Source organism: Triturus cristatus, chromosome 10 (genome assembly GCF_964204655.1).
Source record: "Triturus cristatus chromosome 10, aTriCri1.1, whole genome shotgun sequence".
NCBI lineage: Eukaryota > Metazoa > Chordata > Amphibia > Caudata > Salamandridae > Triturus > Triturus cristatus.
In genome coordinates this window covers 114,622,843-114,647,493 of record NC_140593.1, presented here as the reverse complement: position 1 = coordinate 114,647,493, position 24,651 = coordinate 114,622,843, and the positions used below count along the sequence as shown (strand labels likewise).

At 51.4% G+C, this 24,651-nt stretch overlaps 1 protein-coding gene across 2 annotated transcripts in view; it reads left to right on the top strand.

Annotated features, from left to right (window-relative positions):
* Positions 1-24,651, top strand: part of GADL1 (GAD like acidic amino acid decarboxylase 1) — a 618,248-nt gene that overhangs the window by 219,297 nt on the left and 374,300 nt on the right. For both annotated transcript variants that reach the window (XM_085630569.1, XM_085630571.1), the window contains exon 6: positions 7,564-7,679. In XM_085630569.1, the coding sequence (XP_085486695.1) occupies positions 7,564-7,679 (116 nt within the window). The remainder of the gene's footprint in view (positions 1-7,563; positions 7,680-24,651) is intronic.

Sequence of the window (24,651 nt, the reverse complement as noted above, 5' to 3'; positions counted from 1 at the left end):
GGAAGAAAACTCCTAAACCACCCTGCATCTATATCTAAGCGATAGGACCTGATTATAGTGGTTGTCCTTAAACATACTCTATAATCTATACAATAATGATCAAAAATGTACACAATAATTGACAAGAAAGAATATTCAACACCATGTTTTAAAGTTATATTGCTTTATCTAAATTAGTCAAAGTAAAAATCAGAATAAATCATTTCTCATAGTTACCTATTCTAACTAAGTGTCAGAACGGGTCAGGACCAGTCTCTCGGTAAAGTCTCTCAAGACAGAGTCCTCAGCATCGATCCTCAGCAACGCAACCTCATGCGGCAAAAGTAAATTGGCAAGTGGCAAAAGGGTGGCCCAAAGAGTGGGACGATCCCTCCCTAAGCTAACAGTTTTTATAGTGAAAAATACAATAGAAACACACATAAAGTTGGCAGGATAAACTGTATCACTGAGCAGAACGAGAAGGAAGAAATGTAACATTGCTACATCTGGAAATCTCCGCTCAGGAAAAGTCACAAGACGTGAACTACGGAACAGGAACCAAGAAACTATCAAAGTATCCAACTTGTACAACTTCCCTCGGCAGCCAGGCCACAGTTCATTATCTGTTTCTGAAGCTCCTTTGTTCGCCAAGGGCATTCCATTTCTTTTGGAGATCCTCCAAACTGCTGATGTCCTCATGGAAAAATACAATAAGGACCACGGTCAGTTGTCTTCGACCTTTCTCCAGCAGGGGTCTCTCTTGCCACATCACAGAAATATACCACAGCCAGGCTTCGAAATACTGTCAGCTCGGCTAAGGCCTTCATAGGCCACAATAGACCATCTTTAATTAAAGAGACAAAATAAACGTTACTACAACATAATGATTAAACAGTGTTAACCCCACTAATACCCTTATGTGTTATACATTTATCTAGCCTTGCGACATAAAAAGCATTAATTCAGACAGCGTTTTGTGCTCAAAATAAATAGCACACAGCAACGTTTAAACATGAAAACTTGCACGTTATTGTAAATACAAAAACAGCACAAATAAGCTAACCCTCATGAAACTTTCTCTTGTGTTAGGACAAACGGGTTGATTAGTAAAACACACTTGCACAAGACAAATAATTAATTGTTAATTATTAATAAATTAATAAAACGCATAGACATGCCAGAGCTTCAAAAGCCCCAGAATTTTCTAAAAGAAAACTCTGCTCCAGCACTATCAAGGGTTGTGAAAAGAACCTTAGGCATACAGGGAGGATTGTGCACCATTGGTGAGATCCCCGATTCGATAACAGTAAGTAAAAGATAAATTAATGGTCGAATTATATGTATAAAGATATCTAACTGATGTATTGCTATTACGTTGTTTACAATAAAAATAATTTAAAAAAAAGAATTAGAGTGGCCTGCAGAGCTGCTCAGAGCTGCCAGTTTACTGAAAACTATAAACTGCTCATCGATCTCTCGCATCTTTTAATCCACCACATTTCTAAGCACAGCGTTCCATAATACAATAACCTCACCTAGATATTGTTCACATGCGACATGCAAATCCTTCTGACATAGGATCAAAAACTATGACAGCACACTTCCAACCACAAACCCTATATGGCAAGGTATGCTGCCCAGGCAGGCAAGCTCTTAAGGAACCCACATGGTGAGAGTAAACTCTATATAAATGCTGCAATACAATACAATAGACGCACGATTCTGGCAGCTTTACCATCCCAGCATTTGGTATCAGGGTTGAGCCAGGTAGGGCAAGGCGTGTCAAGAAACGGTGCAAACACGTGCAGAACACCTTTCATAACACAGAAGCTGACATAGCTCATATCAGAGGGAGGTACTTGAGCAAACTGTTTGTCTTGGTGATAGCGGTTGAGCAGCGTGTGCCAGTAACATTCACGACGTCTCAATCTATTAAAGGTTTCACATATGAAGTTTTTAAGTGACAGCATAAACACCTTTAAGGGAGCACATACTCTATGTAGAAAAATGTATTTGGGGGCATTGAATGAAAAAAAGGTGCAAAGGACAGAACATTGCACCTGTTTTGAACAAAGTTGTGCTGTCCATATGTTCATGCGCTTTCTCTTTAATGATATGAGTTAGTGTGCACGCTGCAGGCATCAGAGTTCAGATACACATAGTAATAGCAGCTGTTCTGTGTTTTCAAGCTGAGCCCGTTGAATCTCAAGCACGGCCTGACTGGGAACAAAAAGCAGCCCAGGCAGAAATGCTCAAACCAGCCCCTCTCCCTTCATTTCCTCACTCAATCTCCCTGCATCCATCCGTTCCCTCTCCTTCTCTCCTCTCTCTGACCTCAACTCTCTATTCTCTCAGCCTCCCAGTGCCTCCTGCTTATTACCCTCAGGACCTAGGGAAAGTGACAGAGGCACCAGGAGTGGCTCTGGGCCATCAAAAATAGCCTCAAAAAGCTCCAGCCCACCAGGGAAATGCCCAGTGGAATAAAAGGCCTGTCTGGCTCTGATCTCAAGCACTAACTCAGAGGGTTTCCGAGTGAATGTTTGCACTGTGGATAGAGCAAGTACGCTCAGAACTCTGTTCTGCACCGGTGCACACACTTATTGTGTGGTCCTGATGTGCACCATCTTGAGAGGACCTGTTTTGCCAAGTTTCAGTAGATTTTTGATTTTGTGTAAAATGTATTTTTAAGTTTACCACTTCTACTATGAGGATTTCAAAGTCTGTAGTGTGATGACCCCTCTCTGTAGGCATATTGATGTTAATAAGCACAGAGAGGACGGAGAGCATAATTATGATGCTGCCATCAAAACTAGGCCCAAAAAAGTTAGAGTGAAATAGAGACACCCGGGTGGCAACGCCTTGTGTGCTATCATTCTGCCTCCCAGGGAACTCTGTTATTACAGACGAGGCCACAGATGCTTGTGCAACCCCTTCTGCAATACAGAGCATACCAGTTCAAATGTAGCACTGGCGTGATCCTAAAGGGGCATTCTCTTATTTGCATGGCCTCTGCTCCAGAGCCTTATAATAGACGCGAGTGCAGAGGCAAAGGGGTTGTCAGGGGCACGATGTTTGTGCACAGGCAGCGCACCCCCTGAGAACAAACACAGAAAGGGGGAAGAAGAGGTCCCATGGTCCCCACAGGCATCCCCTTATAAGCAGGTGCAGTGAGTGGCTGCATCTACCTGCAGGGAGAACCATGCCCCCCTTTGAAAAGTAGGCCGCGCTGCCACCTACAGATTGAAAGACAGTCCAGGGGCTTCAAACAGCCACTACACCTTTTACAAATGTGCTGCCCCCAGGGCAGGTGCAAAATTAGTGCTGCCCTGGGGGCAGTGCATTAACTGCAGCAGGGCGTACTGTCGCAGTGTGAGCCCTGAGCGCCAGCTAATGGTACTCACCTGAAGTGCAAATATTGTTGGATCACATCCATTACATTTATCAAAATCCAGCAAAATGTGGGAAAATAGTGCAGCAAAAATATAATATATAAAGCTTTGTTTTCTCTCAACTGCGTCTGTCTTCTTTGGTAACTTGGCTTTACTTTCGTTTGATTTTGCAGTTGGCTGCTTCAGTAAATTCTTGCTGGATTGATGTTGTCTTAAAAACCTCAGAGCAATGACAGACAGTTTTTTTTAAAGGTATTTTGTTTAATGAAAAGAAAGAAAGGCAATAATGAAAAACAATGTTTCATCCACATAAGATGAACAAAAAGATATTTTGAAATAACATAACCCTGGGATTGATCACAATTTTACACCTACCCCATCTAGAACCAACCTAACACGAACCCAGATTAGAAACACAAAAACCCTCAAACAAATCATACTTAGTACAGGACCTCAAAACAGAGGGGCATATCAGCAAGGCGAGGCGATAGAATTATCGCCGCGTTTGCGGCCGTTTTCGGACGAAAAGCAGCAATAATTTTATCGCCTTATTAGCAAACTCACGCTAGCGCGTGAAAACTTGCGTTAGCGTAGGAATTCCTAACGCCCAGCTTTGCATCTCTAATGAGATACAATGTGGGCGTTCCTGACCTGACATGACAGGAGAAATGTCGCTAAGTGACATTTCTCCTATCATCAAGCTCCACACTATGAAGCATAGCGGCAAGAAAAGTAGCGATAACCCCTGTTATCGCTACTTTCCTTACGCCTGCTTCAGGACTGACTTAGCCATGATATCCTATGGAAGGTGGATATCATGGCTAAGTTTGAGATTCCCTATCATCAAGCTAACGCCACATTGCGTGAGATTATCGCTGGGTTTCCAGCGATAATCTCACGTTAGGCAGTTAGCGTGATGATTATTATCGCTTTTGAGATAAGCGTTGCTAATAGCACGCTATCTCAGCGATAAAAATCCACGCTAGCCGGCGATAATTATCCTAACGCTAAGTGCGTTTAGCCATAAGTATCGCCGGTTGTTGCTGATATGCATATGAATGAGTTAATGTGAGAAAATGTCAGAGGCCCTAGAAGGTGGGACATTCCACATCCCAGTTAAAATGGTCCACAATTTGAGAATTTGTTTGTCTCTAATCTTACCATGGCATTGCAGTTTTAAACCTTTATTTTCATCTGTACTTTTCATATATAGGAAAATGCCCCTTCAGCCACATGTCAGAAGCTGTGACTAGCACCCATGACAATTATTTATTCTTCAATGGATTAAGGTATTAAGGTACTTCAAAATTTGTCAGCCAATCTGGTGAGCCCCAAAATTTCTCCTTCAGCTGACATCGCCGCTTCCTTTTTAAGGAGCACTTTGTTCTTTTGAGCCATGCATCACTCTTCTTTGTATGGCTATTTCTCTGCACTCACATTTTACGCCCCTCAGATAAACCTCTGCCCAGCTGTTTGCTATTGCCAAATATAAGAGATCTCATCTTGAGGGTTGTAGTTTTCCCATGCAGAATCCCAACAAGCTGCTGATAAAAAAAAGTGCATTCAAAGTCTGTGGCCTAAGACATTGCCAAAGGTTTGGTACACTCCTACACATCCTTTGTGTTTTTCTTCTGGAGAGGAACAGTCCATGCTTGGCTAGGAGTTCCCTGACTCAATTCTATTGCTTTTTTAAAATAAAGATATACCATCCTTGCTTGGACATTCCTATATTGCTAGCAGAACGTGTACTATTTGAAGATAATATTCTATCCCAATACCAAACTTCAAGATTAAGGGCCTTATTACGATGGCGATCGGACGACCGTCCGACTGCCATAGCTGCGGGATCGGAACCAGCCGACAGGTAGTCTGCCATCCTGCCTGCCGAATTTCGATCTGACTGCCGTGTGGGCAGTCGGAAACATGCCTTTTGCCATTGAGGCTTGTGCTGCAGCCCGAAAAAAGGGCATCAGCACAAGCCCCAATGGCAAAAGGCATGTTTACAAACATCTTTGCACCGTGTGTCAGACATCATGTGGTGCCTGGCATTGGGTGCATGGGTGTTTGGGGGGGCTCCACATGTTCCCCCGGACCTCATAGCAGTGGCCCAGGGAGGACAGGGGCCAGGCTCGGGCCCCCTAGGTCCTTTGCGACAGCCTTTCTATGGTGGTCCGACCGCCATGAAATGGCTGTCCGAAAGGGACATCGTAATCCCTACTGAGGTGCCTGAGCAGGCTTAGCCCCTATTGTAGGGAATACGATCCTACCGATGGCCCAAGAAGCATCAGTCAGTCCCTCTGACTAATGCTGTCCGACCGACTGCATCATAATGCGGCGGTCCGACTGCTCTGCTGGATGTCGGTGGGACTGCCACCGACGGCCTGTTGGGAGCGGTAACACCGACATCCTAATCAGCCCCTAAGTCTTGATTGAAAGTTTGACTTTGGTAACTCCTGAAACTCAATCAATCAATCACTTTATTCAGTTCATAAAAGCAAATCATAAAAGTGCATACCCATTAAATACAGTAAAAAGAATTATTAAAAATATTCACACATTTCAAACATTCTCTGCGACAAACTGGATGATTACCAGAGAAGTCTAATAATAGATTTCTTTTACAAAAGTGCAGAGTTAATAACAATGGGCACTAAAAAGCCCATATAGGCCCATATAGGAAGTACTTGGCAAGTGATTTCTTGCCTATGTGATTCCAAGGACAACTGGAATACCTGTAACTACAACTGCTAGTTACTCTTGTGTATTCATAGGTCTAGGAATCTTAACAGGGTAGTGCTTCCATTAGACAACTGCAAAAGGTTGGCCCTTGAAAGGGCATTCCTAGGAGTGAAGAAAGAGAGCAAGATATTTGGGGTTAGATCCCCATGGTGGCAGTAATAGAGACTCCAGAGTCAAGGAGGAAGAGTTTGACTCTAGGAATCTCAGTAGGAGTACTTCTGTTAGACAACTGCAAAAGGTCGCCATGAGATCAACAGAATTACTGAGCTAGCAATTCCAATGTAGGCACCATGAGTGTACAAAATTCACGTAATTAATCAAAATGTCGACAATTTTTTGTGAAATCATGCATAAATATGTAAAATGCATACCTATCACTTTGCACTATATTTTATCATGGAGTGCATCCAGCATAAATTTTTTGGGCAAGGACTAATTTAAGCAAAAGCACCATGAACAGCAGCCTCATGCATTCTGTTGCTCCTGCGCATTACGGCGAATGGTGTGCTTGCTGTGAATTTTTACTGCAAATGGTGCTTAATTGCACTAAGTGGCAGAATGGTGTAATTTCGTGAAGCAAACATAAGATGAAGTTCTTAAAATTATTGAAATCATGCGTGCCGTAATGCATATTTCACCCAGGACTAATATGCACTCCAATAAATGCAATAATATTGTCAGCTTTCACATATTTCCAAATTTGCTTAACTCAGTATTTTGTTTTGGTTGTAGACATAGGATGCTGATAATGTAGTGCAAATCTCCAGATGATCTTACCATCCCAATGGGAGTAGGGGTTGCAAACAATGTGGTCTTCCATTGCAAAACAACTTCCAGAGTATGACCTTCTAGGTAGATTCATCCACTTGTTGCATAAAGAGGAGCAAGTCAAGGAAAAAGAGTTGAATTTTTGCTGGAGTGATTAGGACAGTCTACCTCAATATTTAGGTACCAGAAAATGACAATTCGGTTGCACCAAGAGATTAACAGTCAGGTAAATTAGATAGTTATTACACGTTGTAAAAGAACCAGGAGGCTGCTAGTAATGGTTGTATATTGGATTGTGCTGGTAGAGAGTCTCAACATTTACTAGGAGCCAGAAGAAAGCTCAGTTCTTATACAAGTTAAGAGAGATATTCAGGCTCATCTATATAAATTACACAATTGTAGGACATGGCTGCCATTGCCCAGAAAAAGGATGAGGCTTAGCCGCACACCAGGGTCACTATTTGGATGTTGGCCAAAAAACAGCGTCCAGTGAGACGCATGCGGCCTTATTCATCACTGCTCACAGGTTGGCTCTGGTTATGTGGATCGCTAATAAATTCAGAGGGCGAGGGCAGAATTGGGTGGCAAACCACGACTTCCTTGCTATTGCGCTGCAATAATATCTCCACCAGGGAAAACATTTGCAATCCTATGAAATTAAAAACAATGAAATGTTTTACTTTTTCAGGTGGGTCAATTTCCAACATGTACGCTTTGAATTTGGCCAGGTATAAGTACTTCCCAGAAATAAAAGAAAGAGGACTCTATGGGGGACCACGGCTTGTGATTTTTACATCTGAAGAGGTAAATACACATAACTAACTTTCCTCAAACTGGAATTAACATCCTTGGAGGGTATCAGTGGGTTTGCCTTTACGATTGAGTTTTATTTTCTCTGGCTGTGTTTATTAAAAGTATGACGAAGCATTGACTCATATCGGGTTAAATTAGGCGTTATCCCACCTCTGTTCATGAAGAGGAATGAGGGGTTGAATGCACATCAAAACTGTAGCTATATTGAAAGTGCTGTGAGTATGAAAAAATGTACTGTGCAAGGTATGGTGAAAGTAATGTGATACCGGTTTTTGTTTTTCACATAGCAGAGTTACTGAGGAAAAACAAAGAGATAATTAATGTAGGTACTTATTCAGGGATCAACTGCAAAAGTGCTGCCTATGTTCTGTATGAGAACAATACCATTTCAAGATGGCTGTTGATTCTCAGGGATTGTCTTACAAGTCTTTCTTCACTCTCAATTAATAAAGTGACCAATGAATTTACATCTTCAAATGTTATTAGTTTTAAACACATCTCTTCAATCTTTAATGTCAACATTGAATTGACTCATTGAACACATGGGCCATGCCCCCTGTCTCCAAGTATACCCACAGGTGTGTGGGCACAATTAATTGGTAGGAGTCCTCCCCTAAATTTCTTCTTCTTCTGTGATGCTGTAGATAAAAGAGTTAATCGCGCAAGCAGTGAAATTACTGTCGAGCAAGCAGTGAAATTACTGTGCATTGGAAACTCTGTTCAGTTGCTCCCTTATTTCATGTTGATTTAGACCTTTAGAGCTATTGACCAAGCCTGACCAGGTGGTGCATTTTTAAGTATTAGTGAAACATCAAATTGAAGTACAATTCAGGTGCTTGTCACACTCTGTACCTGCCCTTATTGAGTTGAATTACATACAGTAAGGTGGCAATTACGATCCGGTAAAAAAATTCCCCGTGCGACTCGTATCCGGTCTTTTTAACGTACGAATTGTACAAGTGCCGTACGAACTGGCAATCACGATTCGCATGGTAAAAAGACCATACGAACCGCATCGGGAATGAATTCCCACACGTCCTCGGGTCGGAAATTGTGTCCGACACGTCCTCGGACGATGTACCGTACAAATGTGAAAGGTGAAGTCCGACCGAGGAATCACGATCCATCCCGTGCGTCCGATGTCACAACCGTATGGAAAAAACTCAGTCCGCACCGAACTCACATAGCAACCATGGAGACATGTGCCCGCATACGCGCCCAACACTCCCCCCCGCCCCCGTACGTCCGAGACATACCCCCCGTGTATGTACACCCCCACCCGTGTATGTACACCCCAGTACGTTCGAGTCGTACCCCCACCCCTGTACGTGTCGTACCACCGTCAATGTACACCCCAGTACGTTCGAGTCGTACCCCCACCCCTGTACGTGTCGTACCACCGTCAATGTACACCCCAGTACGTTCGAGTCGTACCCCCACCCCTGTACGTGTCCTACCCCCCTGAACGGACACCCCAGTACGTTCGAGTCGAACTCCCACCCCTGTACGTGTCGTACCCCCCAGTATGGACACCCCAGTACGTTCGAGTCGTACCCCCACCCCTGTACATGTCGTCCCACCTTCAATGTACACCCCAGTACGTTCGAGTCGTACCCCCACCCCTGTACGTGTCGTACCACCGTCAATGTACACCCCAGTACGTTCGAGTCGTACCCCCACCCCTGTACGTGTCGTACCCCCCTGAACGGACACCCCAGTACGTTTGAGTCGAACTCCCACCCCTGTACGTGTCGTACCCCCCAGTATGGACACCCCAGCACGTTCGAGTCGTACCCCCACCCCTGTACGTGTCGTCCCACCTTCTATGTACACCCCAGTACGTTCGAGTCGTACCCCCACCCCTGTACATGTCGTACCCCCCGGAATGGACACCCCAGTACGTTTGAGTTGAACCCCCACCCCTGTACGTGTCATACCCCCCTGAATGGACACCCCAGTACGTTCGAGTCGAACCCCCACCCCTGTACGTGTCGTACCCCCCAGTATGGACACCCCAGTACGTTCGAGTCGTACCCCCACCCCTGTACGTGTCGTCCCACCTTCTATGTACACCCCAGTACGTTCGAGTCGTACCCCCACCCCTGTACGTGTCGTACCCCCCTGAATGGACACCCCAGTACGTTCGAGTCGAACCCCCACCCCTGTAGGTGTCGTACCCCCCTGAATGGACACCCCAGTACGTTCGAGTCGAATCCCCACCCCTGTACGTGTCGTACCCCCCAGTATGGGCACCCCAGTACGTTCGAGTCGAACCCCCACCACAACCTCTTAAGTACTGAGCGCATCCCATGCCCCAACATCACGACCGCATGTACGAGTCGTACCAAGCCACACACAAGGACAGCACCGTACAACCAAATGGCCCATGTACACACCGTACACACGCTAAAAACGCACGTACACAACCAGGACAAAACAAAACAACACAAGAATACACCATTCGAATGGCACAAAGCCACTAAACATGTCCAACAACCACTAAAATAACACATTCACTGACCTGCAACTGCCAAAAACAAACAGAGGCCCAATACACCACCACTCCTTATAACACACCCACCCAAACTTCAAACACAGCCCCACCCACCAATGGACCAATAAAAAGGGCCCACACACACAAACCATGAGCCTTTGCAACAGACTCACTGCTGCCAGACACCACAGACCTACAGCACCATACTACACGCTACACCACACCTTACACTTGCACACCTTCACACAACCACCTTCACAAACACCCCCTCATCACATTCACACACACACACACCTGCACAACCACACCCACACACCCACAACCATCCACACCCCCCCCCATCCACACCCCTCACCATGCCCACTACCAAGAGTCCAAAGTTCAGTAACCGAGAGTTGGAGGTTCTAGTCGATGAAATCCTCAGAGTCGAGCCACAGCTCTTTGGAACATTGGTCAGAAACACCAGCATGGCAGCAAAAACAGCCATGTGGCAGACCATCATCGATGCTGTGAATGCTGTTGCGGACACCAGAAGGACCAGGCAGGAATGCCAATCCAGGTGGTACGACCTGCGGAGGAGGGTCCGAGCCAAGATGCTGGAGGAACACAACCAGGCCAACGCCACTGGAGGAGGGCCCTCCCGCAGACCCGTACACTACCAGCCCTGGGAGGAGAGGGTGATGGCCATACAGCCGGTGGAAGCAGTCGAAGGATTAGGAGGACTCCGAGACCCGGGTGAGTACACAAACAACGCACCTCACATGGGGGGCACGTCATCCACAACCAAAATCACTAACAGGCACGCAACCACCCCAACCTATCGCATGACTCAACCACACTCCATGAACACGCACATGCCACTGCCGCCACCATGCCCCTTGCACCCAGCTGGACAATGTCAAGTCACAGGCCACAGAAGACACCAACACATGACACGGTAACCCGAATGGCGGGAGGGTGGGCCCCAAAAATCACATAGTGCAACTCAGAAGCAGACAACAATGCCCTCTGCCCATATGGCCTAGGTCACAGCCAGACAAACAGTGTGTACCCACACAGGAAAGACATTCCAGCAAATGGCGGACGCCTTGCATCAACACATGGGGGTGAAGGCACTGTTTTGCACATGACAGCAGCTAATGAACAACTAACATTGTGAAAGAGTGGCAGCACACACCACCACAGCAGCAGCGCACAGACACACACTACACCCAATGGGTGCCTGGAGATCAGAAACAAACGCACATCAACAAGCCAAGGGCCATTCAAAGATCTGCTAACAGTGTGTGGCCAGGAAGCTGGGCTCAGGTGACAGAGGGTGACACACAGAGGGAGGGAGAGGGGGACAGAGAGGGAGGGAGAGGGGGATAGAGAGGGAGGGAGACACAGGGACACGGACAGAGGGAGGAGGCTGACACACAGAGGGAGGGAGAGGGGGACAGAGAGGGAGGGAGAGGGGGACAGAGAGGGAGGGAGAGGGGGACATAGAGGGAGGGAGAGGGGGACAGAGAAGGTGGGAGAGGGGGACAGAGAGGGAGGGAGAGGGGGACAGAGAGGGAGGGAGACACAGGGAGGGCAAATCAGCCGTGTGGTGTGTGGGAATGTCTGCTCGTCAGCAGGTAGACTGCGTGCATGTAGCCAAGGGTGGCCAGTGCCAGAACCCCCCCTCTTCTCCATGGCAAAACACAGGGCCATGTCACAACCTTTTCACGAGCACAACGACAGCTACCTGCATTATATAAATGTGTGGATCCACTCCATGTGCACATGTACAGTGCTACACGGAAGGCGCCAATGCATGGCTCGCCACACCTGCTCACTCCACTGCTGACTGCAGTCACAATTGACGCAGCTAGTAAGACTGTGCCACACATAGGTAAAGTCTCAAAAGATGTGCCCAAGGGACATACCCATGCACAAGTGCACTGTGAGTGGAATGCAAGACATATCCAAATTCCCAGAGGAAATGTGCCAACTTAGAAACCAATGAAACATGGATGTTGCATGGAACAAAATTAACATTGTCTCTCTCACACACAGGTCAATGTCGTGGATCACCCCCCAACACTGGGGGGGAAGACTCACAGGACCCGGATCTGCGGGAGCCCGATCCCACCGGCAGCGACGCCTCTCACCACTCTGTGGACGAACCCGACCCCGACCGACCTGGCCCCTCTGGTGTCCAACGACCTGCAGCACCTGCGTCAGGTACAACTGTGCCAACCACCACCCCCACTCCTGCCACATCCCAGGAGACACCCAGGATCCCTGCCCCACCACCACAATGCAGCCAGGCTGGCCAGGAGGGACACGGTGTCCCGGGCACCCAGGAGGAGGCAGGCGACAACGCCAATGCCACCCCTCAGGGGTCCCGGAGACCCGATGTGCCCACAAGGGCAGGCCAGGTGTAAGTGGGCAGGGGTGGTGGGAGTGGAGGACGGCGGAGGCGCGAGCCTGACCAGTTGGCTGGGGAACCGGTATTTGCCCATGTCTGTAACATCATGGACACATACCGGCAGGACACCACGGGCATGGCCCAGGTTGTGTCCACCCTCAATGAGATCAAGGGGAGCCTCGTTGAGATAAAGACCCAGCAGGCCCAGCAACATGTGGAGCAACATGCCTGTCTACTGCAACACCAACGGAGGATGGAGGACAGACAGGCTGAGCAAGTGACGGTGTTCCAGGGGATTCACGATACACTCCGTCGGATGGCCGACAACATGGGCAACCCTCCCTGTGCCAGACGGCGTAGAACATCACCACCCACAGGGAGGGATCAGGAGGAGGAGGAGACATCCGGCGGAGCATCCCAAACATCGTCACGGCCTGCTGCTGAGAGTCCCCGCAGGAGGCCGGGTCGTCCACGGAAAGGACCGTGAGGGTCGGCGCTACATCACCATCTCCCAGGACACCTGGCCTGGCACCTGGCCCACTGGAGCAACAGCATCACAGCATCAAGAGACATTCTCTGCCACATGGCCCTGCTGGTCACTGTCTGACCAATGTTGACAAAGACTGTGGCATGGACTATGAGGATTTCCAATGGCAAGGACACCAACTCCCCTACTGAACTTTGGATTCAAAACTCCCGGAAAGCCCCTCACCTTATCCCCCCCCCCCAAATAAAAAATCACACCATGAAGAGAAGATGCCTGCTGGTTGCATTATTACCTTACATGTGTGTTGTAAAGTCTAAACATGCCTGAGTTCTCTTTTGACTTCAACCATCCACACCCTGGGGCCTGAGTCTGGCACAGGACACACGGGTCACAGTGTATTAGGCAAGACAGACATGGAGCACCATACACACCCGTGATGGGCCCAACCAGCTGAGGGGGTGGCCGCACAACCGTGCTGACAGACACATTAGTACAGCAACAGTCATGCGCAGAGGTCAGGGATCATTTGGAGTGTCCTGGGGGGCACCCAGGTATGTGTAGACAGGTGGCAGAACCATGTCCTGCAAGCCTGAGTCCGGTGGATGCAGAGAATGGGGGCCTGGCCAACGTTGGATGCATGGGGATGGCACATGTCACAATACCCACACAGTCATGGACATCATGCCCAATACACAGTCTCAGCCCACACACACAGCTTGCATCTTGCTACTCGACACATCGACACATAGCCACTATCCGGGAAAACCATGCCAGACATGCTGGATGCACCGTGGCAACACACCAGCATTGACTGAGAAGAGGCACCTTGGAGGCATAGGGACACCTTTATTAGTCATGTTTTCGGGATTGCAGAGGCAACTTGAAGTACACATGAACACATCTTGTGGAGGAACATGTGGGTCCAACACTGGCACCCCCCTTTTGCAGCACAAATGCGTGTTAGCCATGGAACTGGCACACAATTGTCGGCTAACAGCTAAACACCCACAACTGCTCACGGAGAGCCTGCCATACACCATAGATCCGCTGATGTGGAAGTCCCACACCATGTCAAGCCAATGCTAACCGTATGTGTCCGAGGGCAGTGTCACACACATTGATGCCATCATCACAATCCACCATCCCATCACTGATGACTGTCAACCAGTCAGGCCATCTATTCAGGTGTACACAGCTGCATGTCGTGTCCCATGGTGATGCTACATGGCTGCAGAGGAACCAAACATCAACAGGGGCAGTGTGCATACATCGTGAACAACTGCCACACCCAATACACCCCTGATGCATCCCTTACCCTATGGAGACTTCCAAACGTGTCCGTGCCTGTAACGCTGAGTCAGCCCACGATGACGTGTCCATGAGGAATAGCAGTGCCACAACAATGCAACCAGCAGACGGCATGCGCAAGTACCTGGGGAAGAGAGACACACAAGAAGTCAGCCACAAAAAGCACAGCCACTTGCATGTGCATTTACTCGACACATGTATGGATGACAACATGCTAGGTCACAATTATGACTGGGGAAATACAACCATCACTGCCACCATCACTCCAGTGACACACCCACACACACCTCTGACTCACGTGCCATACATGCAGGTGGAGACACACATCACAACACATGCCACACGGGGACCATTGCGTGCACACTCAGACACTGGTACTCACCACTAAGCAAAGAAGTCGCGTATGAGCCGAGTCCGGATGTCCTCTTGCGGCTCCACATCCTCCACATCACTAGCCCCAATGCCAAGCCCTTCGTCCTCCACGGGTGGATGGTCCTCGTCATGTTGATCCAGGATGAGTGGCACAGCTCTCTCAACTGCCATGTTGTGCAGCATGCAGCAGACCATGAAGATTTTGCAGACCTTCGCAGGGGCATATGGGAGCGCGCCGCCAGTCTTGTGGAGGCACCGAAATTGGCTCTTCAGCAGGCCAAACGTCCTCTCTATCACTCGCCTTGTCCGGCCATGGGCGGTGTTGTAGCGGAGCTGGGCCGGCGTGATGGGGTTGCGGAGAGGTGTGAGCAGCCAAGGCATGTTGGGATAGCCAGCGTCCCCTACATGGGAAGCACATGGACATGGTTTAGTACTGGTGAAGCGGTCGTGCTGGTAGGCTATGCAAAATACAGGACAGACAGACTGTACCCACCAACAACACATGCTCTTTCGTTGCACAGCTGCATCATCATTTCAGGCATCCTGCTACGCCTCATGATGTAGGCATCGTGTGCTGATCCTGGAAAACGAGCACAGACATGTGAAATCACCATGTTGGACTGACACACCACAAGGGCATTGATGGAGTGGTAGTGCTTCCGATTGCGGTACGCTACCTCCCGTGCGTGTGGTGGTACCAAAGCTACATGTGTCCCATCTATGGACCCAATGACATGGGGCATCCCTCCCAGGGCATAGAATCCACGCTTGACCGCAGTCAACTGTTCAGGGGTTGGGAACTTGATGAAGTCATCCAGGTGAATCAACATGGCCTCTAAGAAATCATGCAGCACACGGCAGAACATGCTCTGGGACATACCACCAACATGAGCTATGGTATATTGAAAGGTACCCGTGGCAAGAAAATGTAGGGCGGCCATTACCTTCAGCTGGGGTGTCAGTGCCGTAGGATACCTGTGCTGCGGTTGCAGGTGTGGTGCCAGTCTCGCCGTCAACTCCAGAATCAACGGTTGGGTGAAGCGGTAGCAACGGATGCTGTCATTCTCCCGCATGGCAGCCAAGTCCGGAATTGGTCGTGCAAGAGGCGGCGCTCTGCAGTAATTAGGAAGTGACAAGGAAGAGTGAGTGCACTACGACAACAATTCATATGTACTGAGCACATGGAAATCTGTCAATACACATATGCTACATAGGGAGTCAGGTATGTGCTACATGCCCAGGACACATATGGCTGCCAGGTGACACTCCTACCAAGACCCAGCTACACACGGAGAGTGAGAACCTCCCCATGCCATGCCATGGGAATAGCTGTGTCCCAGTGCAAGTGAACAGCCAGACGCAAGACAGGAGTGACATACGCCCACACATCAGCAGAAGTAGGATGCCGATTGCAGAGACTGTTAGCGGGACACTAGAGCCACAGGTCACATGACATTACACTAGGACAGCCCACACACCTTGCCATGAAGGTGCACATGTCATGACTCACCACACATTCATTGTGAGGATGCAGACATGTCCTTGTCACGCTACTCCGTGTCCCATGCATACATGTGCACCTCACATCCGATACCACATGTGGCATGGTGTGCGGAACAGTGTGCAATGTCAATCTACACACAGACACATGTTGGTTGCTGCAACAGCTGCAGCTTTAGAGGGTGCTCCAACATCAACCTGATGGGAAGCCCCCACACATACATGACATTGTCACATTGTGCACCGTGGGTAGTGACAAGGCAGGTGTGGTAACCCCTGTACCGGGCATCAGGGGACACTTCCGTGTGTTGGTGTCCGTGCCATGCCAGTGACGCTCACCTCAAGTGTGCAGTACGACATGCACACATGTCAAAGGAGTCAAGGGCATGCCTGGCACACATTGCACCGTCACACAGTACATCTGTACACATCTCATCATACATCTGGTGCCTTCTCCACTCAGGAGTAATGTTCCACATCACAGCCTGTCACACCTGTGCCCCACACATGTAGTAATGCACAGACGATGCCTTGATGTCCATTCATGGACAAGTATGTCCATCCATGGACAAGTATGTCCGCCCTCTTCCTACCTGTGTGCCGCCTATCACCACTGTGATGTGTGAAAACCGCCGTACTGCTGCTAAGAGGGCCTGTGTACGTTCCCATATCACTATGGGAGTGCTGCCGTATGTGTACCCATCGTGATGGCGAGCATACAGGCATTTGTACGGTCCGTACCACAACGAGTACGCATACGCGAGGACACCCAGAGTGATAGGGAGCGTACAGGCGTGTGTACGGCCCGTACCACTACGAGTACGCATACGCGAGGACACCCAGAGTGATAGGGAGCGTACAGGCGTGTGTACGGCCCGTACCACTACGAGTACGCATACGCGAGGACACCCAGAGTGATAGGGAGCGTACAGGCGTGTGTACGGCCCTACCACTACGAGTACGCATACGCGAGGACACCCATAGTGGTAGGGCCGTACACACGCCTGTACGCTCCCTATCACTCTGGGTGTCCTCGCGTATGCGTACTCGTAGTGGTACGGGCCGTACACGCGCCTGTACGCTCCCTATCACTCTGGGTGTCCTCGCGTATGCGTACTCGTAGTGATAGTGAGCGTACATGCGTGTGTACGGCCCGTACCACTACGAGTACGCATACGCGAGGACACCCAGAGTGATAGTGAACGTAGGCACGCGTGTACGGGCCGTTGCAATGCATTTGGGGTGCCCTAGGGCCCCGGAACGCACCGTACCTGTGTTTGAAGCTCCAAATTACATAGGGGACACATGAGGGACAAGTATTAAGGCCTACATGCATGCTGGTTGTCATGGAGACCAAGTTCAAATTTCGATTTTGTTCTGGAAGGTGCACAGCAGAAGTCAGTTGGCATTCTTCTACTTTGTTCCAATGTGTTTGTGGGGCTGACATCATGCAGGAGAATGAAACTGATAGAGAACCCACAGACTGCTAGGTTTGAAGGGATTGGAGGAAACATAGGATGCTAATGTGAGTGACCAATCACTCTGTACTCCTGTGCATGAGATGGGCCAGCAAGGCAGATATAAGGCAGCCAGGTCCCATGAGGGAGCACTTGCCTGCACATCTCTGTATTCCACGACCCAGCTGCTGCTACTGATTCCCTGGAACCATGTCAAGGGCTGTGGAGAGGTCACAGCCATTCACCCTTGAGGAGAACATGGCTTTGGTGGATGTGATCCTCCCACGGTACCCCATGCTGTATGGGCGACCAGGTTATCAGGTGAGTGCAGTGTCCACTGCCACAGACTGTGTCCCTTTTTTGTGACTGTGACTTCTGCCATTGTGTCCAGGTGTGACACACATGCTATGTACTGTAGGGGGGGTCCCAGGGGGGGGAATGCCTGATGTCTCCCAGCAGTGCCCAGAGACAGGAGGGGTGTGTGCAGAGTCCTCCCAGTAGTGCCCTGAGACAGGAGGGGTGGGGGCCTATCACTCCCAGCAGTGCCCTGAGACAGGAGGGGTGGGGGCCTATCACTCCCAGCAGTGCCCTGAGACAGGAGGGGTGGGGGCCTATCACTCCCAGCAGTGCCCTGAGACAGGAGGGGTGGGTGCAGAGTCCTCCCAGCAGAGCCCTGAGACAGGAGGGGTGTGTGCAGAGTCCTCCCAGCAGTGCCCTGAGACAGGAGGGGTGGGGGCCTATCACTCCCAGCAGTGCCCTGAGACAGGAGGGGTGTGTGCAGAGTACCCCCAGCAGTGCCCTGAGACAGGAGGGGTGGGTGCAGAGTCCTCCCAGCAGTGCCCTGAGACAGGAGGGGTGGGTGCAGAGTCCTCCCAGCAGAGCCCTGAGACAGGAGGGGTGTGTGCAGAGTCCTCCCAGCAGTGCCCTGAGACAGGAGGGGTGGGGGCCTATCACTCCCAGCAGTGCCCTGAGACAGGAGGGGTGGGGGCCTATCACTCCCAGCAGTGCCCTGAGACAGGAGGGGTGGGTGCAGAGCCCTCCCAGCAGTGCCCTGAGACAGGAGGGGTGGGTGCAGAGTCCTCCCAGCAGAGCCCTGAGACAGGAGGGGTGTGTGCAGAGTCCTCCCAGCAGTGCCCTGAGACAGGAGGGGTGGGGGCCTATCACTCCCAGCAGTGTCCTGAGACAGGAGGGGTGGGTGCAGAGTCCTCCCAGCAGTGCCCTGAGACAGGAGGGGTGGGTGCAGAGTCCTCCCAGCAGAGCCCTGAGACAGGAGGGGTGTGTGCAGAGTCCTCCCAGCAGTGCCCTGAGACAGGAGGGTGGGGGCCTATCACTCCCAGCAGTGCCCTGAGACAGGAGGGGTGGGTGCAGAGTCCTCCCAGCAGTGCCCTGAGACAGGAGGGGTGGGTGCAGAGTCCTCCCAGCAGAGCCCTGAGACAGGAGGGGTGTGTGCAGAGTACCCCCAGCAGTGCCCTGAGACAGGAGGGGTGTGTGCAGAGTACCCCCAGCAGTGCCCTGAGACAGGAGGGGTGTGTGCAGAGTCCTCCCAGCAGAGCCCTGAGACAGGAGGGGTGGGTGCAGAGTACTCCCAGCAGTGCCCAGAGACAGGAGGGGTGGGTGTGATGCACAGTGTGAGCCTGGCTCATTGATTGTGTAGTTGCCCTCATTCCACCTGTGTCCTTTCAATGGCACGTACTGCTTTTGGCCTTCCCCCAGAGGATCATGTCCCTATGACAAAGGTGCAATGCATTGGATGCATACTATGCCTTGTTGTAAACAGCAAATGTGTTCTGATCTGTGTCCCTGTGACATGTGCCAGGTGTATTGATGTAGTGTCACTTGTCCATCCTCACAGGTAGACGCCTCTACCAAGGAGAAGATATGGCTGGACGCCGTCAGCGCCGTGAGGAGTGCGGATGGTCGGAAGCGGCGCCTGCCCCAGGTGAGGAAACGCTGGCAGGATATCCGGTGCTGGACGCGGAGGATCGCACGGGTCCTGCTGGGGGACTCACCTGAGAGCCATAAGAACCGCGGGCGCCACCGTCTCTCCCACATCCAGAAACGTGTGCTGGCGGTGGTCTTTCCTGACTTGGACAGGCGCCTACAGGAGATGCAGCAGCCGGAAGGGGGTAGGTACATGTGTGTGTTTGTTGTGTTTCACCAGCATTTGTAAGTGCACTGTTCCATGGATACACTTCCAGGGTTTATGGTGCTGTGCAGATCCTGTTCCCCACAGTATTGCAGTGCTCTCCTGCCTCCCTTCCCCTCCTTGCAATGTGTTCCCTGGTCTGTGTGTAGTCACTCCATCACAAGGTTATGTAGCCTGACACCTTCTCCAAGTGTACAATGCCTGCAGCATCATGTGTGGGGGTGGTGTGTAACAGGTTTTGTGACCTTGCCTGTGCCCTGTCCAGTTCTGGACTTGTGGGTTCCATGTCAGTTGGCACTAATGCTGAGTCCAGACATGGGAGTTAATCTCTCGAGTGCCAGGCCTTCCAGCAGGCATGTCCCATGTGGTGGCCTGTGACATGATGTGCATGATTGTGTGTTAGGCATAGTGCAGGGATGTTAGCGTGTGTTGCAGTCATTCCCATTCAGGAGCATGGAGTTGTGTGGCCACTACTGTCCCCAGGGGCATATTTTCCTAGGTATCATGTGTGTAATCCGAGAATGTCGACAATCTCTGTGTCTACAGCATAGGTTGTGCTCTGTGCCATTGTCCCCTGGCAACATGTATATTGACGTGAGATGTATTACAAGTGTCCACTGTACAGCCTGACCTGATTTTCCTATTACATACTCATGGTGGCCATTGCCTTTGTGTCTTGTTGCAATCATCTGATGCTGCCCATTTGTACATGATAATTTGCACAGCCGCACCTTGGGTAGTTTGTGTGCAATATAGAAGTTTTGCATCCCATGTGTATTTCACCCTGACTAAGAGATGTACGTGCTTCCTGTGTCTCCATTGATTTGTCTCATGTAGGGGGTGGGTGGTGCGGGCATGCCCGACATGTCAAGACCTGATATCTCCTTGCTAGGACTGGCCAGTGTGTGATGTTTGCCTGGACATACACTCAAGGTTCAGTGTGCCAGTCAGGGTGGGCATGTTATCAGTATTACCTATGCTGCATGTGCCTCTAGTTCCTGGATTTGGTCCCTGCTCATCCCAATTTCCTGCCACGCTGTGTGGTGCAGATGCAGTGCTGGATTTTTCCCAGGGCCTTGCTCCTCAGTCAAAATTCCATATCATCTCATTTGCTATTGTGTCATGCTCTCCATGGATTTTCAATGGCATGGTGGGTCAAAAAACTGTGTCTTGCATGCCCTACATATGTACCTTGTTATGTAGATGTAACTCTTCCTTTGTTTCAGGCTATGCACTGTAACCTACGTAGATTTGACTCATGTGACATATGTATACAGGTGTATGATAACTTTCTGTCTCTTCACCCTGCCCACTGCATCGTCGGGGGACACGGAGGGAGACATGGACACAGACGGCGCGGAGGGACCGAGCACCAGTGCCAGCGGTGACATCGGGGCTGAAACTTCGAGTGGGACAGAGGCGGTGGAGAGTGAACCCGGGGACCTGTCGACTGGCACAACAGACTATGAAGCTGATGGGTCCGAGGATGATCACTCCGAGTGGGCGGTGGCTGCACCACCATCTGACAGCAGCCCTACATCTGGCACCGCCCCCTCCATTGGCATCAGCCGCCTCCCACGTGCTCGTGTCCCTTCCCAACGTGCCCGGTCACCACATATCTCCTTCCTGCCAGGCACCGCACCCCCTGCCCCTGTCTCCACTGCTGCCGCCAATGCTGAGTCTGTGGACATCCAGTGGCAGTTGCAGATTGGTCAGACTGCGATCCTTAATGTCCTCCATGGCCACAGCCAGGTCCTCAACAACATGGAGGCATACTTGGAGGGCATTCATTCATCGCAGGCTGACCAACGCAACTTTCTGAGGTCCATAGACTCCACACTGACTGCAGCAGTGGGTCTCCTGCAGCGCTACGTCCCACCCCCTACACCTGCTCCTTCCACAATTCCCACTCCCATGCCTGTCCCACATACACCCAGACGTCAGCATGCACCCACCACAACAGACACAGGCACCACACCAGCAGGGAAGGTCCGCCGCACACCTCCTGACACGCACACACAGGGTGCAGTAGGCACACCCACTGGGTCGGGGGGCAAACGTGTGACACGCAGCCAGAGTGGGAGTCCGCATTCCACCCAATTCACTCCCTCCAAATCCCCTCCCCTCAGCTCTCCTGGCCACATCTCCCCCAAAGACTCCTTCATGGCCGCTCTGTCCCTGAGCCCCACAGTGACGCCACCACGCAAGCGGTCAAGGAAGTCCTCGGTCAGGGTGGTTGAGTCCCCCCCCCTGTCCACACCCTCCCCCAGTGGCGCTGCGACCCATATCTCTGACCCCCCCCATCCTTGGGGCCTGTGGTTCCTTCGGGTGCAGGGGAGTCCCTGGAGGACCTTGCTAAGGTGTGCAGCGAGATCCTGGCCTCCGCCTTTGGCCCTGCCCCACCCCCTGTGGTGGAGTCCTCCATCCCTGCACCCACGACGCCTACCCTTCACCCTCCTGTCCCTGCGGTGCCTGTTTCTTCCCCCCCCACATGATGCCCTCACCCCTGTGGAAGACGATGGGTTGTAACTGTGCAGGCAAGCTAGGGGACACGCATCCTACTGTGTCCCCCATCCAGCTGGGACTCCTGGACTGCCCTATGGCCTTTGTTAATATTGGACTTACGTCATTCTAGTTTTTTGCTCATGCTGAATAAAGCTATTTATTTTTTACCCTTGGTACATTCCTGCATTGCTGGCATTGCTGTTGGTGGGGCTGCTACATGGTTGTGGGTGTTGGTCATGTGTTGGGTGTGTGGGAAATGTAGTAGTGTGCTGCTCATAGGGGGGAGCCTGGGATCTGTGTGCCTCACACGGTGTTAGCTACCTTTCTCCATTCATGTAAGCAGTTGCTGCATGTTGCAATTGTCCCAAGGTGTATTCCTTCCTCTGTGTACCCTGACTTCTTCCCTGCAGGGTGTCCCCTGACTTTAGCACAGAGCTGTGTGTCCATTAGCTGGGTGTGTGACCTAGTCCTTCACCTTTGCACATGCATGCTGAGCGATGTCTCCACCTGCATCATTCGTGGCATCCTTGGTAGTCATTGGACTTGTGTATGTGGCCTATTGACATGACTTCATGTGGACATGTTTTCTTTTCTGCGCTATGCATGCGTATACTCACAGCCTCGCACACATGTGGTACATATACTGCAGGGTCTTTGTGCACCTGACTGACATTTGTGGGCATGGTATCTGTGACTACTCCACCCTTTGCGTTCCATGGGCACTGCTGGGAGTGATGGGCATCCACCCCTCCTGTGTCTGGGCACTGCTGGGAGGTCTCTGCACACACCCCTCCTGTCTCAGGGCACTGCTGGGAGGACTCTGCACCCACCCCTCCTGTCTCTGGGCACTGCTGGGAGGACTCTGCACACACAGCTCCTGTCTCAGGGCACTGCTGGGAGGACTCTGCACACACCCCTCCTGTGTCTGGGCACTGCTGGGAGGACTCTGCACCCACCCCTCCTGTCTCAGGGCACTGCTGGGAGGACTCTGCACCCACCCCTCCTGTGTCTGGGCACTGCTGGGAGTGTTAGGCACCCACCCCTCCTGTGTCTGGGCACTGCTGGGAGGACTCTGCACCCACCCCTCCTATGTCTGGGCACTGCTGGGAGTGATAGGCACCCACCCCTCCTGTCTCAGGGCACTACTGGGAGGACTCTGCACCCACCCCTCCTGTCTCTGGGCACTGCTGGGAGGACTCTGCACACACCCCTCCTGTCTCAGGGCACTGCTGGGAGGACTCTGCACACACCCCTCCTGTGTCTGGGCACTGCTGGGAGGTCTCTGCACACACCCCTCCTGTCTCAGGGCACTGCTGGGAGGACTCTGCACCCACCCCTCCTGTCTCTGGGCACTGCTGGGAGGACTCTGCACACACAGCTCCTGTCTCAGGGCACTGCTGGGAGGACTCTGCACACACCCCTCCTGTGTCTGGGCACTGCTGGGAGGACTCTGCACCCACCCCTCCTGTCTCAGGGCACTGTTGGGAGGACTCTGTACCCACCCCTCCTGTCTCAGGGCACTGCTGGGAGGACTCTGCACCCACCCCTCCTGTCTCAGGGCACTGCTGGGAGGACTCTGCACCCACCTCTCCAATTTCACAATATGTACGCTCATGACATGCACGGATGTGGGTACGCTCCATGCATTCGAGGTGGGGGTACGTGTCGTACTTACACTGTTGGGGCGGGGTGCGCTCCATGCATTCGAGGTGAGGGTACGTGTCGTACTTACACTGTTGAGGTGGGGGTACGCTCCATACGTACGCGGGTGGGGGTGGGGGTCGTACTTACACTGTTGGGGTGGGGGTACGCTCCATACGTACGCGGGTGGGGGTAGGGGTCGTACTTACACTGTTGGGGTGGGGGTACGCTCCATACGTACGCGGGTGGGGGTAGGGGTCGTACTTACACTGTTGGGGTGGGGGTACGCTCCATGCATACGCGGGTGGGGGTAGGGGTCGCACTTACACTGTTGGGGTGGGGGTACGCTCCATACGTACGCGGGTGGGGGTAGGGGTCGTACTTACACTGTTGGGGTGGGGGTACGCTCCATGCGTACGCGGGTGGGGGTAGGGGTCGTACTTACACTGTTGGGGTGGGGGTACGCTCCATACGTATGCGGGTGGGGGTAGGGGTCGTACTTACACTGTTAGGGTGGGGGTACGCTCCATGCGTACGCGGGTGGGGGTAGGGGTCGTACTTACACTGTTGGGGTGGGGGTACGCTCCATACGAATGCGGGTGGGGGTAGGGGTCGTACTTACACTGTTGGGGTGGGGGTACGCTCCATACGTACGTCG